This window comes from Pelobates fuscus, chromosome 11 (assembly GCF_036172605.1).
Source record: "Pelobates fuscus isolate aPelFus1 chromosome 11, aPelFus1.pri, whole genome shotgun sequence".
NCBI classification, from domain to species: domain Eukaryota; kingdom Metazoa; phylum Chordata; class Amphibia; order Anura; family Pelobatidae; genus Pelobates; species Pelobates fuscus.
In genome coordinates this window covers 4,992,999-5,011,483 of record NC_086327.1, presented here as the reverse complement: position 1 = coordinate 5,011,483, position 18,485 = coordinate 4,992,999, and the positions used below count along the sequence as shown (strand labels likewise).

Genomic DNA, 18,485 nt, shown 5'->3' with positions numbered 1-18,485 from the left:
TTTTCTCCCTCCTAAAGTAATCTGTTATTTCTATTGGCAACTTTGCCAGATATACACTTTACAGTTACTTTTCTGGGTGACTATACCATTATATGGTTCAGTGATTATTGTCTCCCATTAGGTCCTAATTTTAATTGTCTGTTCGTTCAGTATTTTCTCCCTAAGAGGGACCATTAAAAGAGTTTTTGTTTTTGTCTCTCTGTTTATACAGAGTAGCCTTTTATATAAGGATACAGGGTCTTTCTGGGAGGCAGTTTGGGTTACATCTGCCACCCATTAGTCCTTTTTTCTGTCTATATCTCTAGGGGTTAGGCCCCAGTGTATCTTCTAACCATCACAACTCTGGTGGATGGAGTTGCTCCATTCCTTACCAGCGCTGTTCTTCTCTAACTTTAACTAAACTAATCCAGAAATGTGTGTTTGGTCACGTCTGGTAGAAAACACAAAATCTGCGCTATAAAACCCCCATAGTAATCTTATATTTACTGGATGGAAATATCTCCAAGTTAAGGGGCTTCTAGCCAGTGTTCCCTGTAAGAATGTGTTTAATGGTTGGTCAAGCACTGAAACGCGTTGCAAAGAATTCTTTATAACAATCACACCCACAGGTTTAATTGGAAAACAAGTATCACATGTCCACACCGTTTTATTTATATCAATGGATTCAGCCTTAAATTTCTCTCTGCAGGAAAAGTGCGTATGAGTCAAAATCAGCATTTTATATATGTAATTAAACGCGTCTTCGATTAAGTGTGAATTGCATGAAGCCATCTCGCAATAAAACATGTCAAAAGTGTTTCATTTAGTCAAGTATTTCAGTAACTAGTGTTCACTGTGGTTTTATAGTCAGCCTTTCCTCTTCTGCCCGAGCACAGTGTCCTGTGACAATATTACTAAGTTTCATGCACTTCCTTTTCAGACTGAAAGATGAGAGCCAGGCTCACAGGGTAGCCCTCGTAGCTGGACGAAGGATCCCTCGCACCAGAAAAACACCTCACTACAGGCGAGACATTGGAAACTGGGAAAAGATAAATTCTGAAGACAAAATACAATTATTTTTTAGTTCCAGGACTGCAAGGAACTGTTCCCAGATCTTCAATAGACATGCGTCCACAATCTGCACCCCACGGCCTGCTCCTGCTGTTAACTGCATTAGGTAAGTCATTCTTTCAGGAAATAGTTAGTAATATGTTGCCATGAAAATAAACAAAACCAGAGTATAATATAAGTATAAAAAATAGCTTGGACAAAGTTTCCACTTTGGCTATCTGACCTATTATTGCAAATTCACACTTTATATCTTGGACAGTGTATAACAGGGTTTGTACTTTTAGCCTTAAAGATTTGTATTGCTTTGGTTCATCTCAGTTAAGATCTGCGAGAAAAAGCTCAAGTCACGATATTAGTGTTCGTGTTCGCTAATTAATCAAATGAATCTGTGCAGTAATTCTCTGCCGCATTGTTATCCACCCAGATATTTGTGCAATGGAAATATAGATTTTTCACATGCTCGGTGTTTGATAATGTTAGGGATCGGTGACAGCCAGCTCGCAAAATAAAAACATAAAGAAAATAAATTAATAAAGAAATTCTCCATCTTAAAGAGTTTTGTCCTAAATTAGCTTTTCTTAAAATTAATATAGGTATTAGTGAACTTACCATAAATCACTCTTTATTGAATGAACTCTAAAGTACAATTAATAAACAATAAACACACAATGTTTCATAGCCTAAACGATCATTATATTCTTCTACATATTTCATTTCTTTCAAATGACATTAGAGAAGGAATCCTAAAATCTGATATAAATGTTGCTGATTGATCGCACGTCGTGACTACAATATTTACCAACTATGAACAAGCGTCCCCTTGCAATAAGCATCGAAAGAAGTGACATTTCAAAGCTTTTGTTATGTCATATTTGCACAATATTTTATATATATATATATGTATTTTAACAAAGTTTGCAAAATTAAGATATTAGTTATTGTTATGAAGCAGTTTATATCCAGACCAGGATCAACGCAGCCTGTGTTGTGCACAATGAATTGGATATAAGTTATAAAACCACGGTAATTACATATTCTAACAGTTAACTAAAAAGGCCCTAGTTTTAATTCAATTTAGATTGGCATTGGATGCTATGATAATAGGCACTGCCTGGCATGCAATGCAAATTCAAAATCTCCCATGATTCCCTGCAAGAGGTTTATGACGGTGGAAATGCATGCAGGGACTCATGGCACAGTACACTTTGTGCAAGGTAAATGTGTTTATTTGGGATCTCTGGATACCTCCCCCCAGTAATGTTCTTGCTTTGGTGACGAATAGAGGAAGTGGTAGTATGAGAATAAAGTCAGTTCCTCTTTAGCCTAATAATGAAACAAAGAAATAAAGTATATACACTAGGAAAATACACATATACTGAGATGGTTTCAGGTGAACTTCACAACCACCTGTGAAAATATGTAACAAAAGAACAAAAGTGGAAACCACCCAGAGTATGTATAGTGAACAAAATACAAAAGGACAACCTGGTATAGGTCAGATATCCTCAAATGGAATCTGTGTAAGAATAGAAAGCACTTTCATAGCGTAAAAAAGTTAATCCAAGTAGTGTTTAAAGTGAGATAGAAATACACTCACAAACGAACGAATATTCAGGCCTTTCACCCTCTCAGGGGTAGTGTGATGAGCAAAGAAGTCCTCCAACACGATATATGTGGATGTAAAAAATGCAATATAGTGAAGTTTGTTTATAAATATATAAATTCACATTTATTCATTGCACTTACAAATAAGCAGCATAAAACAGGCATCTCTCCATACATATATGGAACTCCTGGTGATGATAATCGAGTATCCACAGTCCAGAGATAGGGAGAAGATACAGCATTCAAATACAAATAAAAATAAATAAAAACAATATAAGTACGTAGAAGTAGAGTTATCCAACGCGTTTCGTCCTATTTGGATGTCGGACTTCTTCAGGGATAGTTGTGGATCCACTTCTATGGGTTTTTATACCCATCAGCAACCTCTTCTTAATCCGATACACATGTGAACAAACATGCGTTTCACTGTGGAACGCAGAAATCCAGCGTGGAGTGCAGAGAGCTTGTCAAACAGTTCCGGGTTGTAATGCGCATGCGCGTGAAAATCGCGCATGATGCGCGATTTTCACGCGCATGCGCATTACAACCCGGAACTGTTTGACAAGCTCTCTGCACTCCACGCTGGATTTCTGCGTTCCACAGTGAAACGCATGTTTGTTCACATGTGTATCGGATTAAGAAGAGGTTGCTGATGGGTATAAAAACCCATAGAAGTGGATCCACAACTATCCCTGAAGAAGTCCGACATCCAAATAGGACGAAACGCGTTGGATAACTCTACTTCTACGTACTTATATTGTTTTTATTTATTTTTATTTGTATTTGAATGCTGTATCTTCTCCCTATCTCTGGACTGTGGATACTCGATTATCATCACCAGGAGTTCCATATATGTATGGAGAGATGCCTGTTTTATGCTGCTTATTTGTAAGTGCAATGAATAAATGTGAATTTATATATTTATAAACAAACTTCACTATATTGCATTTTTTACATCCACATATATCGTGTTGGAGGACTTCTTTGCTCATCACACTACCCCTGAGAGGGTGAAAGGCCTGAATATTCGTTCGTTTGTGAGTGTATTTCTATCTCACTTTAAACACTACTTGGATTAACTTTTTTACGCTATGAAAGTGCTTTCTATTCTTACACAGATTCCATTTGAGGATATCTGACCTATACCAGGTTGTCCTTTTGTATTTTGTTCACTATACATACTCTGGGTGGTTTCCACTTTTGTTCTTTTGTCCTCTTTAGCCTAGTTTGGACATACGCCACTGGTTGCAACAGGCATTTTATATTGCCCAGAATCCAGGAAATTGCCCAAAATAACTGTTTCTGGAGCAGTTCTGCCAGTCTCAGTGTGATGGGATGAATCTAATGGGGGATTGCTAGATATGTTTAATTGAATAAATATTATATTGCAATTAGGATCATATTTGCCACTAAGCCAACAAGCCCTCAGCCTACAGCAGCCGATTGGAGGGATCCCTCCATGTATTAAGCTGTCTGTTCCCATTGCTGTGTGCCAGCCCCCTCCCCAGTATCTCCTAACCCCAGCATTTTATCCCCTCACTGTGCAGAATATACACCCCCACACTGCTGCCAAAATACAGCTCACCTGAACATTGAACAGTGTCACAGACACGCATTATACACATATTAACATTCACACAGTATGCATACATATCAGTCACACACATTATACATGCATACAAAGACACACAGTATACATACATTCACAGACACATAGTATACATAGATATCAGTCGCACACTTACACATACATTCACAGACACACATTATATATACATTAACAGACACAGACATAATACATACATTCACAGACACAAAGTATACATACATACCAATCACACACACTATACATACATATTAGTCACACACATTATACATACATTCACACATGCAGTATACATACGTATCAGTCACACACTATACATACATATCAATCACACACACTATACATACATCCACAGGCACACACTATACATACATATTAGTCACATACATAATACATACATTCAAAAACACAGTATACAAACATATCAATCACACACATGGTACACACATTCACAGACATACAGTATACATGCATATCAGTCACACACACTATACATACATCCACAGGCACACACTATGCATACATATTAGTCACATACATAATACATACATTCAAAAACACAGTATACAAACATATCAATCACACACATGGTACACACATTCACAGACATACAGTATACATGCATATCAGTCACACACACTATAAATACATATCAATCACACACACGGTACATACATTCACAGACACATAGTATACATACATATCAGTCACACACATTATACATATTCACAGACATGCAGTATACGTACATATCAGTCACACACACTATACATACATTCACAGACACACAATATACATACATTCACACACACATAGTATACATACATATCAGTCACACACATTATACATGCATTTGCAGATACGCAGTATACATACATATCAGTCACATACACTATACATACATATCAGTCACATACACTATACATACATATCAGTCACACACATAATACATACATTCACAGACACACAGTATACATACATACCAAGCACACACACTATACATACATATTAGTCACACACGTTATACATACATTCACACACGCAGTATACATACACATCAATCACACACACTGTACATACATTCACAGACACACACTATGCATTCATATCAGTTACACACATAATACATCCATTCACAGACACATAGTATACAAACATATCAGTCACACACATTATACATATTCACAGACACACAATATGCATACATATCAGTCACACACATAATTCATGCATTCATGAACTCACAATATACATATATTCACATAGTATACATACATATCAGTCACACACATAATACATACATTCACAGACACACATAATACATACATTCACAGACACACAGTATACATACATACCAAGCACACACACTATACATACATATTAGTCACACACGTTATACATACATTCACACACGCAGTATACATACGCATCAATCACACACACTGTACATACATTCCCAGACACACACTCTGCATACATATCAGTTACACACATAATACATACATTCACACACACAGCATACATACATATCAATCACACACACGGTAGATACATTCACAGACACATAGTATACATACATATCAGTCACACTCATTATACATATTCACAGACACGCAGTATATCCCTTGACCTTAAGATGAAATCATGGAGACCTAATAAGTAATGACAGAAATCTGCTGCCGTTTGAATTTCACAATGGCTGTGTTATAGAGACAATGAAGAAGAGGAAACATCTGACTGATTTTGCAATTAGGAACATGATTTTCACAAAAAATATGACATAGAAGACAGAAACGGCCACAAACACTACAAACACTACACTGAGGCACCACTGACAGTCCAGTTTTCAGAGCAAAATGATTGTGTACTCTGCATTGTCTGCATTTACTGATAAAAAAAACACTAAGAAAGTAATTAAAAATAAATCCCAGAAAAATTTAATGACCACATGACCCAGCTGTCTCTCTGAGTGAGTGAGTCTAATTGAAAGATCTGCCTTTTTGCTCTGAGAGAAAGTCAATGTGGCAGCAGTTCTGTTACTCTGCTCCCCAATCATGCCAAGATGCAAGCTGGGAAACGCAGGACTGGGTCGGGGGAAGGACACGGTTTATAAAACGGTTTTCGTCCAGTCTAGATTTGCTAACGATTCTCTTTGCAAAATCTGTAGATAAATGTTTGGACACTTTCAAAGACAGTGCTCGGAATTATTCAAGAAAATTAGAATAATAAAACGATACGACAGTGACACAGCTCTGGTATTGCTGTATAAAGACATTATACAAACTAAATGGACACAATCTCATGAGTCCGATTACGGCACAGTTTAATGGCTTAATTAATCCACATTACATCTTTTTGGTAGAGATATTTTGGTACTGGGGGCTCTAGACTGGTTTGCATTTTCAGATGGCTATGGGAGTTGTTTGGTATGTTAGACATATTATACGTTCCCAATATCTTGGATCTTTAACCCAACGCCCACACTCTAACCCTCCCGTATCCTGACATCCCAAATCTCTAACCCCATCAGTTAACTTGTACCACTAACTGGAGCTTAACTAAACACCATGTACCTCGCAACATCTAACCAGACAAAGTTATCTCACTAAGACTGAGGTGACAAAATGTCCTCTCGTGAAGTATTAGACACACACCCCATTGTCCGTTCTCCATTTTGGGAGCCTAAGAATAATGGATACTGTGGAGAGATCACTCATTTGTTTGCTCTTAATGAAGATAATGATATATTTATGTGAACATTTCCTTTCAGTTTCTGTATTTTGAGATTTTTTAAATGTTTTTACTGATGTACATTTTCTCTTTGGAGGTATTTGGGAAATTATCTCGTAATGTTCCTACTATTACAGTTCCTGCTGTAATGTATTCGTGATTTATATGGTGGTAACGTCAAGTGTGTGATAAAGCTACACTCTTTGTCTCAGCCAAAAATCACTTTATTTTGGTTGGCGATTATCCGGTAGCCTGGTTTCTGCTTCACTTTACGTACAAGTCTCTCCACCTTGTAATACTGGGTCAACTGACCACAAACGTCCGGCCTCTCAGTGTCAGAACTTATGGGTATTTTTATACTTCCTGCCAACTAGCTCGAAATGTAAAGTGGACCTTATTTTATCCACAACTGCAGCTTCTTTAATGTTGCCTTTCTATATATTTTAATTATTGTGCATACTTTAATTACTCATTTTGTTTGTTTATACTTTGTGTGATTGTGTGTGTGTGTGTGATTGTGTGTATGATTGTGTGTTTAACCCCTTAAGGACACATGACATGTGTGACATGTCATGATTCCCTTTTATTCCAGAAGTTTGGTCCTTAAGGGGTTAAGTGTGTCTGATTGTGTGAGTGTGTGATTGTATATGATTGTGTGTGTGAGTTTGTGTGATTGTGTGTGTGTGAGTGTGTGTATGAGTTTGTGTGATTGTGTGTGTGTTAGAGAGAGAGAGTTTGTGTGATTGTGTGTGTGTGTGTGTGTTAGAGAGAGAGTTTGTGTGATTGTGTGTATGATTGTGTTTGTTAGTGTGTATGATTGTGTGAGTGTGTGTGATTGTATATGATTGTGTGTATGATTGTGTGTGTAAGTTTGTGTGATTGTGTGTGTGTGTGTGAGAGAGATAGTTTGTGTGATTGTGTGTGAGTGTGTGAGTGTGTATGAGTTTGTGTGATTGTGTGTGTGTGTGTGTGAGAGAGAGAGTTTATGTGATTGTGTGTGTTCGCGTGAGTATACATTTGTGTGATTGCGTGTGTGTATGTGTGAATGTGTTGGATTGTGTATGAGTGTGTGTATGATTTTGTGTGTCAGTGTGTGTGTTCGCATTCAATACACACTCTAAAATATATATTTCCAAATGTTTAGGTTTTACTTTCTCCACTGTAATCAAAACATTTAAATTAAACGACATTTGTGTTTCTTTTTTAGGAGCTGCCTTTGGACAAGATGGTGAGATTGATCACGTTATGTATAAATATTATTGAGTTATTAATCTTTAGTGATGGCAAAAGCATGTTGTTTGTCTTTTTTTTGGTTTGACTAGTGAAAATGACCCATAAGCAGCCATTGATTGTTGTAGATTGATTGATTGTATAGAGAACTATAGGAACCCAGAGGGAAACAGACGAGCCCTAGGCAAGCCCTATTCACACTTGCATGCCTACTCAGATTTTGAAACATTGTAAAGTTGACATAAAATGACGATAAAAAAATCCTATTCTTGTGTTTCTTCGACAAGGCTGCTGTTCGGTTTTTGTTACTTACTGTATTACTTTGTACTCAGTTTGTAGTGAAATTAGTTTTTAACTGTTCTCAAAGGGAAATGTTTGTGAAGCCATCCTGATATTGTTCCTTCCTTCCTTCCTTCCTTCCTTCCTGTTGATGGAAATCTTGTGGAGCATGGCATCCTGACATTGTCCCTTCCGGTTGGTGGGAACCTTGTGGAGCATGGCATCCTGACATTGTCCCTTCCTGTTGGTGGGAACCTTGTGGAGCATTGCATCCTGACATTGCATCCTGACTAACATTACTTTGCCAGCCTTCTACCTCAGGACTATGGGCCTGCAAAATACATTTTAAAAGGCTCTGTTTGTGTGATTTGGGATTATATTGTTTGTGAACCCAACAATCGGACAAACCAGAGACTTGTTAAACCCAATTGACACCTTGTAACGAGCTCCACCGCAGTGTTCTAATTGTTCGTCTGGGTGGCCGCAATTCATATGAATGACCACGAGGTGACGGCCATCTTGTTCAAATGAACGCAGGCAGCGGTGTTTGGTCATCGAGTTCATGGAACTGAAATCGGACACTGACACTCCCGAACACCGCTGGACTTCCATCATCGCCTATGTTTGCTTCTCAGATTATTATCTCTCAGGCACAAAGGATCATGGGAGGGATTTCCCTGTATTCTTGTATTGAAAACCCCTTGCAGGGGCTTTTGCATAAAAGGCTGTGTGTGGCCTCCAATAAAAAAATTCACACCCAGCATTTAGTTTCGACTAATATCTGTGGGGGAAAGCTATACCTGCTATAATCAATTGCTATACTGCTCTTTAGATTACTATACCTGCTATACTCTCTTGGAGAAGAGGTCTTCCCACTGGGAGCTGGATCCAGGTGTTGGTCCAGGGTGGGAAGGGATGGCGAGACCTCAGCCAAAACAAGGTTCCCACTCAGTTTGTAGTGAGGAATAAGGGGTACAATTAGGGCTGTAGTATGAAGGTTAGGGGCTGCAATTGGGGGTAGGGGTGCAGTAGGAGGGTTAGGAGCTGTAGTAGGGAGTTAGGAGCTGAAGTGGGGATGGGGTCTGTGATAGGGTATTAAGGGCTGAAGTGGGTGGTTAGGGGCTATTATGGGGATTTGGGGCTGCAATTGAGGTTAGGGGCTGAAGTTGGGCTTACGGTCTGTAGTTGGGGAGCTGAAGTGGAGTTGGAGGCTATAGTAGGAGGCCTAGGGTCTGTAGTGGGTTTTAGGGGCTGCAATAAGGGTGTTATGCACTGCAGCTGGGGGTTAGGGGCTATATTGGGGGGCTATGGGTTGTAGTAGGAGGTTTATTGACTGTACTAGGGCTAAGGGTAGGAATTGGGGGTAGGAGCTGTAGAAAAAACAAAAAAAACAAGTGTTTATTCTCTACTTCCAGAGACTTACCTTGGGCCAGGGATCGTGGAATCTTAATGACTGGTGGGCCAAGGTACAATGTGTGATGGGCGGGCCTAATTCAGGGGACAGAGCCCTCTGCGTGGAGACTGAGCTTGGTGCTCTACTCCCTGCCAATGTGCCGCTGTCTATAGAGTGCCTGGGTGCTGTATACCCTGTCGGCTCTGCTAGCACTTGAACTCTATTATCACCAAAACAACTTTAGCTTAATGCAGCACTGGTGTACATATCATGCCACTGCAGTCTCACTGCTCAATGCTGTCATTTAGAAGTTTAATCCTTTTGTTTATGCAGCCCTAGCAAGTGCTCCCTGTGTTTGACTTACACAGGTTTTCTAAACACTTCCCGTAAAGAGTCATCTAATGTTTATACTTCCTTTATTGCAGAGTTTGTTTCATTTAGAATTTCTAATCTCATGCTCTGTTAATAGCCTTCTAGACCCTACAAGAGCCTCCTGTGTGTAATTAAAGTTCAAATTACATAGCAGGAGATAAAAAAGTTTTGAAGTAAGTTACATCTGAAAAGGAAAACAGTTTTTTTCATGCAGGCTGTGTCAGTCACAGCCAGGGAGGTGTGGCTAGAGCTGCATAAACAACATTATTTGACAGAGAATTGAGCAGTGAGATTTGAGCGGCATGATTTATACACCAAAACTGCTACCTACCGAATGAATCACAGGGTGGTGGGGAGTGAGGACATTGCTCTTTCTAATTAATTTTTTTCCAAAAACTGGAATCTTTTTTAGAAGATATTATCTAGTAAAGCTGCTTTCCATGTTCTTCAGTAAACACTGAATGCTGACATCTCCAGAGATTAAACCAGGACCCAGTACATGGCTATAATAAGTATCCTCTCCGTCTTTCCTTGTTACACTGTAACGAATGCACAACACAATAAACCATTCGTGTCAGGCTACGACGGCAACACATAGACAGGAAATATATGGTTTGATGAGTCACACATGATTCATGGAGATTACAAATCAAGAAGTGGTTCTCCTTTGCGTTTTTTTTCCCTAAACTATTACAAATTGTTAAAATAGAAAACTATAACTATAACTATAACTTTGACGTTTAATGACATAATCAATTATAAAAAAAACATAATAATCCTGACAACGGTGTTTTAACACGCCGAAACGCACGTCGGACGTTAATTTTTTGTTTTATTTATTTCACCTTTGTTTTACATTTAGGTAGCACTATGCACTTTTGAATGAAATTATCTTTGAGGGATTTATTGTGCAGGTAGGCACTACCCTTGTGCGGTGCCGAGGTAAATAGGGACAATAAGTGTATGTGCTGATTTTTACCCTAGACTATCATCTTCAGTTCCCACCAGTAGGGAATATCTTTGATGGGTTGTGGGTGGAAGCTACGCCCCTTGTCTCTATTCATCTAGAGGTATACCACTAGGCTTTCCTTAGAAGGATTTTTAGCAACTCTTTTCTAGGGTCCTTTGATGGAGACTATGTTACCCTTTTGTCAGGATTCCTCTCTTCCCTGTTTACTCTTAGTGCTCTATCCTTTATTTTGGATTACATGGTAGGAGCTGGCAACTCCCATCCCTATCTCCTCTACTATTACCTGCCCAAACACAAGGATATCTATTTATCCAGTCCCCAGATGCACTTACATCCTTGGTAGATGAATGTCCACCTCGCTGATCCAGTAGCTCATTCGTTGATATTAATCAATGTTATGTTTTTTTGACTTATAATGGCCATAAACAGCCAACAAATGGCCTTGGAATGAATACATGAAAGGTCAGGAGATTCAAATTTTACCTACACTCATTTACAGACATTTTACCCCAACGACAGACTAGACAATGTTACTATGTAACATCTTATTAAAAGTTGACCATTTTTATCTGTTCCTTGGAAGGACCCCTTCCCCACGCAGTAACCATTTTCATGTTTCCTGTGCAAGACACACAGGTATGTGTTTCTAAATGAGAGTTTGTGTCCTCTTCCTCAGGATGTGGTGACTGCTTACGGCTGGACTCTGGTGCGGTTATTGGAATTGTCATCTGTGATGTCATTATCACGGTACTGATTGCGCTCACCGCGTATATTGTTTCAAATAAAATCCAACAGCGCAAACAGCTGGGTGAGTGAGAGCAAATTTAATTTAAAATATGGATTGATTAAACTTTACCAGCATTGGGTTTTGTACTAATGATGCTGAGCGACACGAAATGCACTGTGTTTCTGTTTATTATGAAGAACTTATCACTAACGATAAATTATTATTTTCTACTTTTTATTAGTATTACTGATACTGTGAGGCTCAATCATTCTTACTACATGTTTAATAATATCTTATTACATGTTTAATAATATCTCTTACTACATGTTTAATAATATCTCTTACTACATGTTTAATATTATCTCTTATTACATGTTTAATATTGCCTATTATTACATGTTTAATAATATCTCTTATTACATGTTTAATAATATCTCTTATTATATGTTTAATAATATCTCTTATTACATGTTTAATATCTCTTATTACATGTTTGTTTAATAATATCTCTTATTACATGTTTAATAATATCTCTTATTATATGTTTAATAATATCTTATTTTATGTTTAATAATACAAAATTAATTATTAAGTCAAAGCAGGCACCTATGGGTATTTTACTGGTTTCCATGGTAACTTCCCTTACGTTTCACTTTGCTCCCAGAATAGCAATTGTTTCTAGTTTGATAAATACGGCTCGAGGTTGATAAAAGTGCTCTGTTTGGGAACCGCAATGAGATAAGAGCAGATATTAAACAATGTTTTATCACATTTTATTTTCCAGAACGGAAGACTTCTAAGAAAAATGAAACAGAGACAAATGACCGAACATACGAGGTGAGTTTTTTGGTGTAACACAGTCACAGGGTGACTTACCTAAAGTGAGAATTTAAAGTGAATTTCAACTGGTCAAAGAAACATCAAGTTAGCTATGTTTCATGTTCATCTACTTTGAATTGCCAATTTTGTAAATAACTAATAAGATTTGTGTAATTTCGCCACTAGTATTTGGTGTCAGTCGGATATGTACTTTGAGCCATAAGTTAACTGAAAACCAATTACCGGTACAATAATTACCGTCTATTCTCACTAATTGATATATCCCTCATGTGTTTCAGCTACACAATATAAAGCAACGTGTTTCCTATCAGTATTTTATCCGGCTCAGATATCTTTATTAGTCAAATCCCTCTCTCGCAAAGTGTATCTGCATGTGCACTGTGTATTACGTACATCACCTGACTCCTGTATGTGAAGAGTTACATAGTTACATAGTTAGATAGCTGAAAAGAGACTTGCGTCCATCAAGTTCAGCCTTCCTCACACCTGTTTTTTGCTGTTGATCCAAAAGAGAAAAACAAAACAAAAAAAAAAACCCAGTTTGAAGCACAATTTTGCAACAAGCTAGGACAAAAAATTCCTTATTGACCCCAGAATGGCAGTCAGATTTATCCTTGAATCAAGCAGTTATTACCCTACATTGAAAGATTATATCCTTGAATATTCTGTCTTTGCAAGTATGCATCTAGTAGCTGTTTGAACATCTGTATGGACTCTGATAAAACCACTTCTTCAGGCAGAGAATTCCACATCCTGATTGTTCTTACAGTAAAAAAAACCTTTCCTTTGCCTTAGACGAAATCTTCCTTCTTCCAGTCTAAACGCATGGCCTCGTGTCCTATGTAAAGTCCGGTTTGTGAATAGATTTCCACACAATGGTTTGTATTGGCCCCGAATATATTTGTATAATGTTATCATATCCCCTCTCAGGCGACGTTTTTCTAAACTAAATAGGTTTAAATTTGTTAACCTTTCTTCATAGCTGATATGTTCCATTCCTTTTATTAATTTTGTAGCCCGCCTCTGCACTTTTTCTAGTGCCATGATATCCTTCTTTAGAACAGGTGCCCAAAATTGCACAGCATATTCAATATGTGGTCTTACCAGTGATTTATAGAGAGGCAAAATGATATTCTCGTCCCGAGAATGAATGCCCTTTTTCATGCATGACAATACCTTACTGGCCTTGGCCACTGCTGATTGACATTGCACATTGTTGCATAGTTTGTTGTCTATAACAATTCCCAAGTCCTTTTCGTGTGTTGTTACCCCTAATTCGCTTCCATTAAGGGTATACGTTGCTTGTGTATTCTTGACGCCAAAGTGCATAACTTTGCATTTTTCAACATTAAATTTCATCTGCCATTTGAGTGCCCAGTCCTCCAGTCTATCTAAATCCTTCTGCAGCAAAGTAATATCTTGCTCACATTGTATTATTTTACAAAGTTTTGTGTCATCTGCAAACACTGAAACATGACTTTCAATGCTGTCTTCAAGATCATTTATAAAAATGTTAAATAGAAGGGGTCCCAGAACAGACCCCTGAGGGACACCACTTGCCACCTCTGTCCAGCTTGAAAATTTACCATTAACGACAACTCTTTGTATTCTGTTTTTAAGCCAATGTTCTACCCAAGAACAAGCATTTTCATCGAGACCGATTTCCTTGAGTTTGAACACTAATCTTTTGTGTGGAACTGTATCAAATGCCTTGGCAAAATCCAAATAGATCACATCCACTGCAACACCCTGATCTATACTTCTACTTACTTCTTCGTAGAACGCAATCAAGTTAGTTTGACATGACCTGTGCTTCATAAAACCGTGCTGATTTTTGCTGATAACCATATTCTTCTCAAGGAATTCTTGAATATTATCCCTTAATAACCTTTCAAATATTTTACCAGCCACAGAAGTTAAGCTCACAGGTCTATAATTTCCAGGCAAGGATTTTGAACCCTTTTTGAATATAGGAACCACATCTGCCTTCCTCCAATCCTCCGGAACACTTCCTGAAAGAAAGGAATCTTGAAAGATTAAAAACAGAGGTTCACTTATTTCTACACTTAGTTCCTTAAGTACACGTGGATGGATACCGTCAGGCCCTGGAGCTTTGTTTATATTAACTTTCTTTAGTTGCTGCAGCACATTGTCTTGAGTTAACCAATTACAATTATTCTGCAAGTTTTTAGTAGCAATCATTTGCACATCTATTGCCATGGGTTCTTCTTTAATATATACGGAGGAGAAATAGTTAAACGGAAATTTAGTAGCAATCATTTGCACATCTATTGCCATGGGTTCTTCTTTAATATATACGGAGGAGAAATAGTTAAACGGAAATTTATCAAAAACGCCTCATTATTGTCCTTTCCAGGATTGAAACATTTTGCAGAAGGAACCTCGTTCTCCGCCCTCCACTTCCCTAACAAATGCAACAAATGTATCTGTTGCCAAACAGCATTTCTTCTGCTACAAACACAAAGATTCTGTCCTTCGCCTGCTGTTCAAGGTCATGCTTGGCCCGAGAATCCTGTCTCCCACTAGTCCAGGACACCCCACATGCTGTCACTCACTATTCCAGGACACACAGGGACCCCCACACCCTGTCACTCACTATTCCAGGACACACAGGGACCCCCACACCCTGTCACTCACTATTCCAGGACACACAGGAACCCACACACCCTGTCACTCACTATTCCAGGACACGCAGGAACCCACACACCCTGTCACTCACTATTCCAGGACACACAGGGACCCACATACCCTGTCACTCACTATTCCAGGACACACAGGGACCCACACACCCTGTCACTCACTATTCAAGGACACACAGGGACCCCCACACCATGTCACTCACTATTCCAGGACACACAGGAACCCCCACACCCTGTCACTCACTATTCCAGGACACGCAGGAACCCACACACCCTGTCACTCACTATTCCAGGACACGCAGGAACCCACACACCCTGTCACTCACTATTCCAGGACACACAGGGACCCACATACCCTGTCACTCACTATTCCAGGACACACAGGGACCCACACACCCTGTCACTCACTATTCAAGGACACACAGGGACCCCCACACCATGTCACTCACTATTCCAGGACACACAGGGACCCCCACACCCTGTCACTCACTATTCCAGGACACACAGGGACCCTAACACCCTGTCACTCACTATTCCAGGACACACAGGAAGCCCCACACCCTGTCAATCACTATTCCAGGACGACCAGGGGCCCACACACCCTGTCACTCACTATTCCAGGACAGCCAGGGGCCCACACACCCTGTCACTCACTATTCCAGGACAGCCAGGGGCCCACATACCCTGTCACTCACTATTCCAGGACAGCCAGGGGCCCACATACCCTGTCACTCACTACTCCAGGACATGCAGGGACCCACATTCCCTGTCACTCACTATTCCAGATACACAGTGACCCCCACACCCTGTCACTCACTATTCCAGGACACGCAGGGACCCCCACACCCTGTCACTCACTATTCCAGGACACGCAGGGACCCCCACACCCTGTCACTCACTATTTCAGGACAAGTAAATGGTGGAGAAATATATTTCTGACGAATCTCACATTAACGTAAAAAAGGTTAATACGATCTCTTTCTGCCATGGATGTAAGAATCACAAATTGTCTGATGTGGGAAGTGCCATTTACCTCCCCCTCTCCACATCATATGCCCGCTCCGTACACCCATTTAGTTGTTTAATACCCCCAGACCCATTGTCTAACACTAAGTACTAGGATGATTTTATTTTCTTTGTGTTTTGTTTTAGGAACTTCGTGGGCATAGACTTGACATCTATAATGATATGAGAAGTGTGCGCAGCTAATCCTTGACTGCGTCTTGTGACCACGTGTCCAGAGCTTCATCAAACGGACGTAACAGAAGGATGAAAGCAAGAGCCATGCACACTGTAAAATCATACATTATATCATAGTGCAGCCTTCACAACTACTCACAGCTTCTCATCATTAGAGGATATCATCTGAAATCATAATGCTTCTCTCGGGTCCCAATATTTATTGTTCAGTGACCAAACTCTTTTCTTTTTGCAAATTCTTGAAGACCTCTAATCCCCCAATCCGGTATATCTAACCCCCCAATCTGGTATATCTAACCCCCAATCCGGTATATCTAACCCCCCAAACCGGTATATCTAACCCCCCAATCCGGTATATCTAACCCCCCAAACCGGTATATCTAACCCCCCCAAACCGGTATATCTAACCCCCCAATCCGGTATATCTAACCCCCCCAATCCGGTATATCTAACCCCCCAATCCGGTATATCTAACCCCCCAATCCGGTATATCTAACCCCCCAATCCGGTATATCTAACCCCCCAAACCGGTATATCTAACCCCCCAATCCGGTATATCTAACCCCCCCAATCCGGTATATCTAACCCCCCAATCCGGTATATCTAACCCCCCCAATCCGGTATATCTAACCCCCCAATCCGGTATATCTAACCCCCCCAATCCGGTATATCTAACCCCCCAATCCGGTATATCTAACCCCCCAATCCGGTATATCTAACCCCCCAATCCGGTATACCTAACCCCCCAAACCGGTATATCTAACCCCCCAATCCGGTATATCTAACCCCTAATAATTACTTACAGATTTTATGGTTCTGCACGTCGTTTGGTACATTTTGTATTATTCTATGTCTGGACACGTGGTCCCCTTTGTCCCAATTCATTAAAGTGACTATTTCAAGAGAGATTTGCATTTTAGTAATTGGTTTAGGTTCAATCTGGCAGCCAGGATGCGTTCCCGAGTAAGTCATCTTTATTTTTGTATTGTTAATGGGAGGAAGGGGGCACCTTGCAGTTCAATGTGTTAAGGAACACACCACACATTAAAATGAAGTATCATTTTTTTAATGTTGTTGGATTGTTCCATTAATGATTTATAATTTACTTTGTTACTATATTCTGCCTTTCTTATAGAGACCTGTATTATTGTTAACCTATAGAATAAAGGTACTATATAGAAGTTGTGCTACTGGAGTGAGTTTGGGGCAGCCTTGCTACTGTACCAACCGCTTCGGAATAAAATAAATACGTTTTACATGCAATCGGAAAACTATGCCGGACTCCAAATGTGGGGTGGGTGCCCAATGCTTCTATAATAAGTATGTAAAAAGTCATTATTGTGATGACATCACAGGAGGTGGATTGGGCTTAGACAAGGAGACTGTCCTGAGGATTTATGGTGTCTTTAATATATATATTTTAAAGGTGGGGGCAGTATTATAAAGTCATATAAAAACACATTAAATAAAAAAATAAATAAAAATAAAATAGAAAAAAATGCATACATTAAATAAGGTGCTGTGCTGGGGCCAGCTTCAAAGCTCATAAGGTGTGACAGTTTTTAAAAAAACAAACAAAAAAGAACTGATACAGGTAAAAATAATGGTGGTTTAGTAACAGTATATGGTCAGACATTGCCCAAGCCTGCCCCAACAGCAATGTACCCCGGGTTTGGAAAGTTCTGTATATTTTATTAGAGTGTTCATTTAATTAAAAACCTGAGAGAAGAGAACTAAACATAAATAAGAGGCACCGCGTTCCTAAACTCGACTTTTCTTATAGTGGAACCAAAATAATCGTTACGGGCTGTAAGGGTTAAAAC

At 39.3% G+C, this 18,485-nt stretch overlaps 1 protein-coding gene across 1 annotated transcript; it reads left to right on the top strand.

The window, feature by feature from the left end:
• The first annotated feature begins 887 nt into the window (after positions 1-887).
• On the top strand, positions 888-16,958 carry TYROBP (transmembrane immune signaling adaptor TYROBP). Its single transcript, XM_063436233.1, has 5 exons — positions 888-1,156; positions 8,199-8,219; positions 11,912-12,043; positions 12,747-12,799; positions 16,615-16,958. Exons 1-5 carry the CDS (start codon positions 1,105-1,107, stop codon positions 16,669-16,671), a joined length of 315 nt encoding a protein of 104 aa, XP_063292303.1. The 5' UTR covers positions 888-1,104; the 3' UTR covers positions 16,672-16,958.
• Positions 16,959-18,485: the final 1,527 nt, after the last annotated feature.

Coding starts and splice junctions, on each gene's coding strand:
- TYROBP (XM_063436233.1), top strand. CDS start 1,105: ATGCGTCCACAATCTGCACCCCACGGCCTGCTCCTGCTGTTAACTGCA. Junction 8,220..11,911: donor AGCTGCCTTTGGACAAGATG/GTGAGATTGATC, acceptor CCTCTTCCTCAG/GATGTGGTGACTGCTTACGG. Junction 12,044..12,746: donor CCAACAGCGCAAACAGCTGG/GTGAGTGAGAGC, acceptor TTTATTTTCCAG/AACGGAAGACTTCTAAGAAA.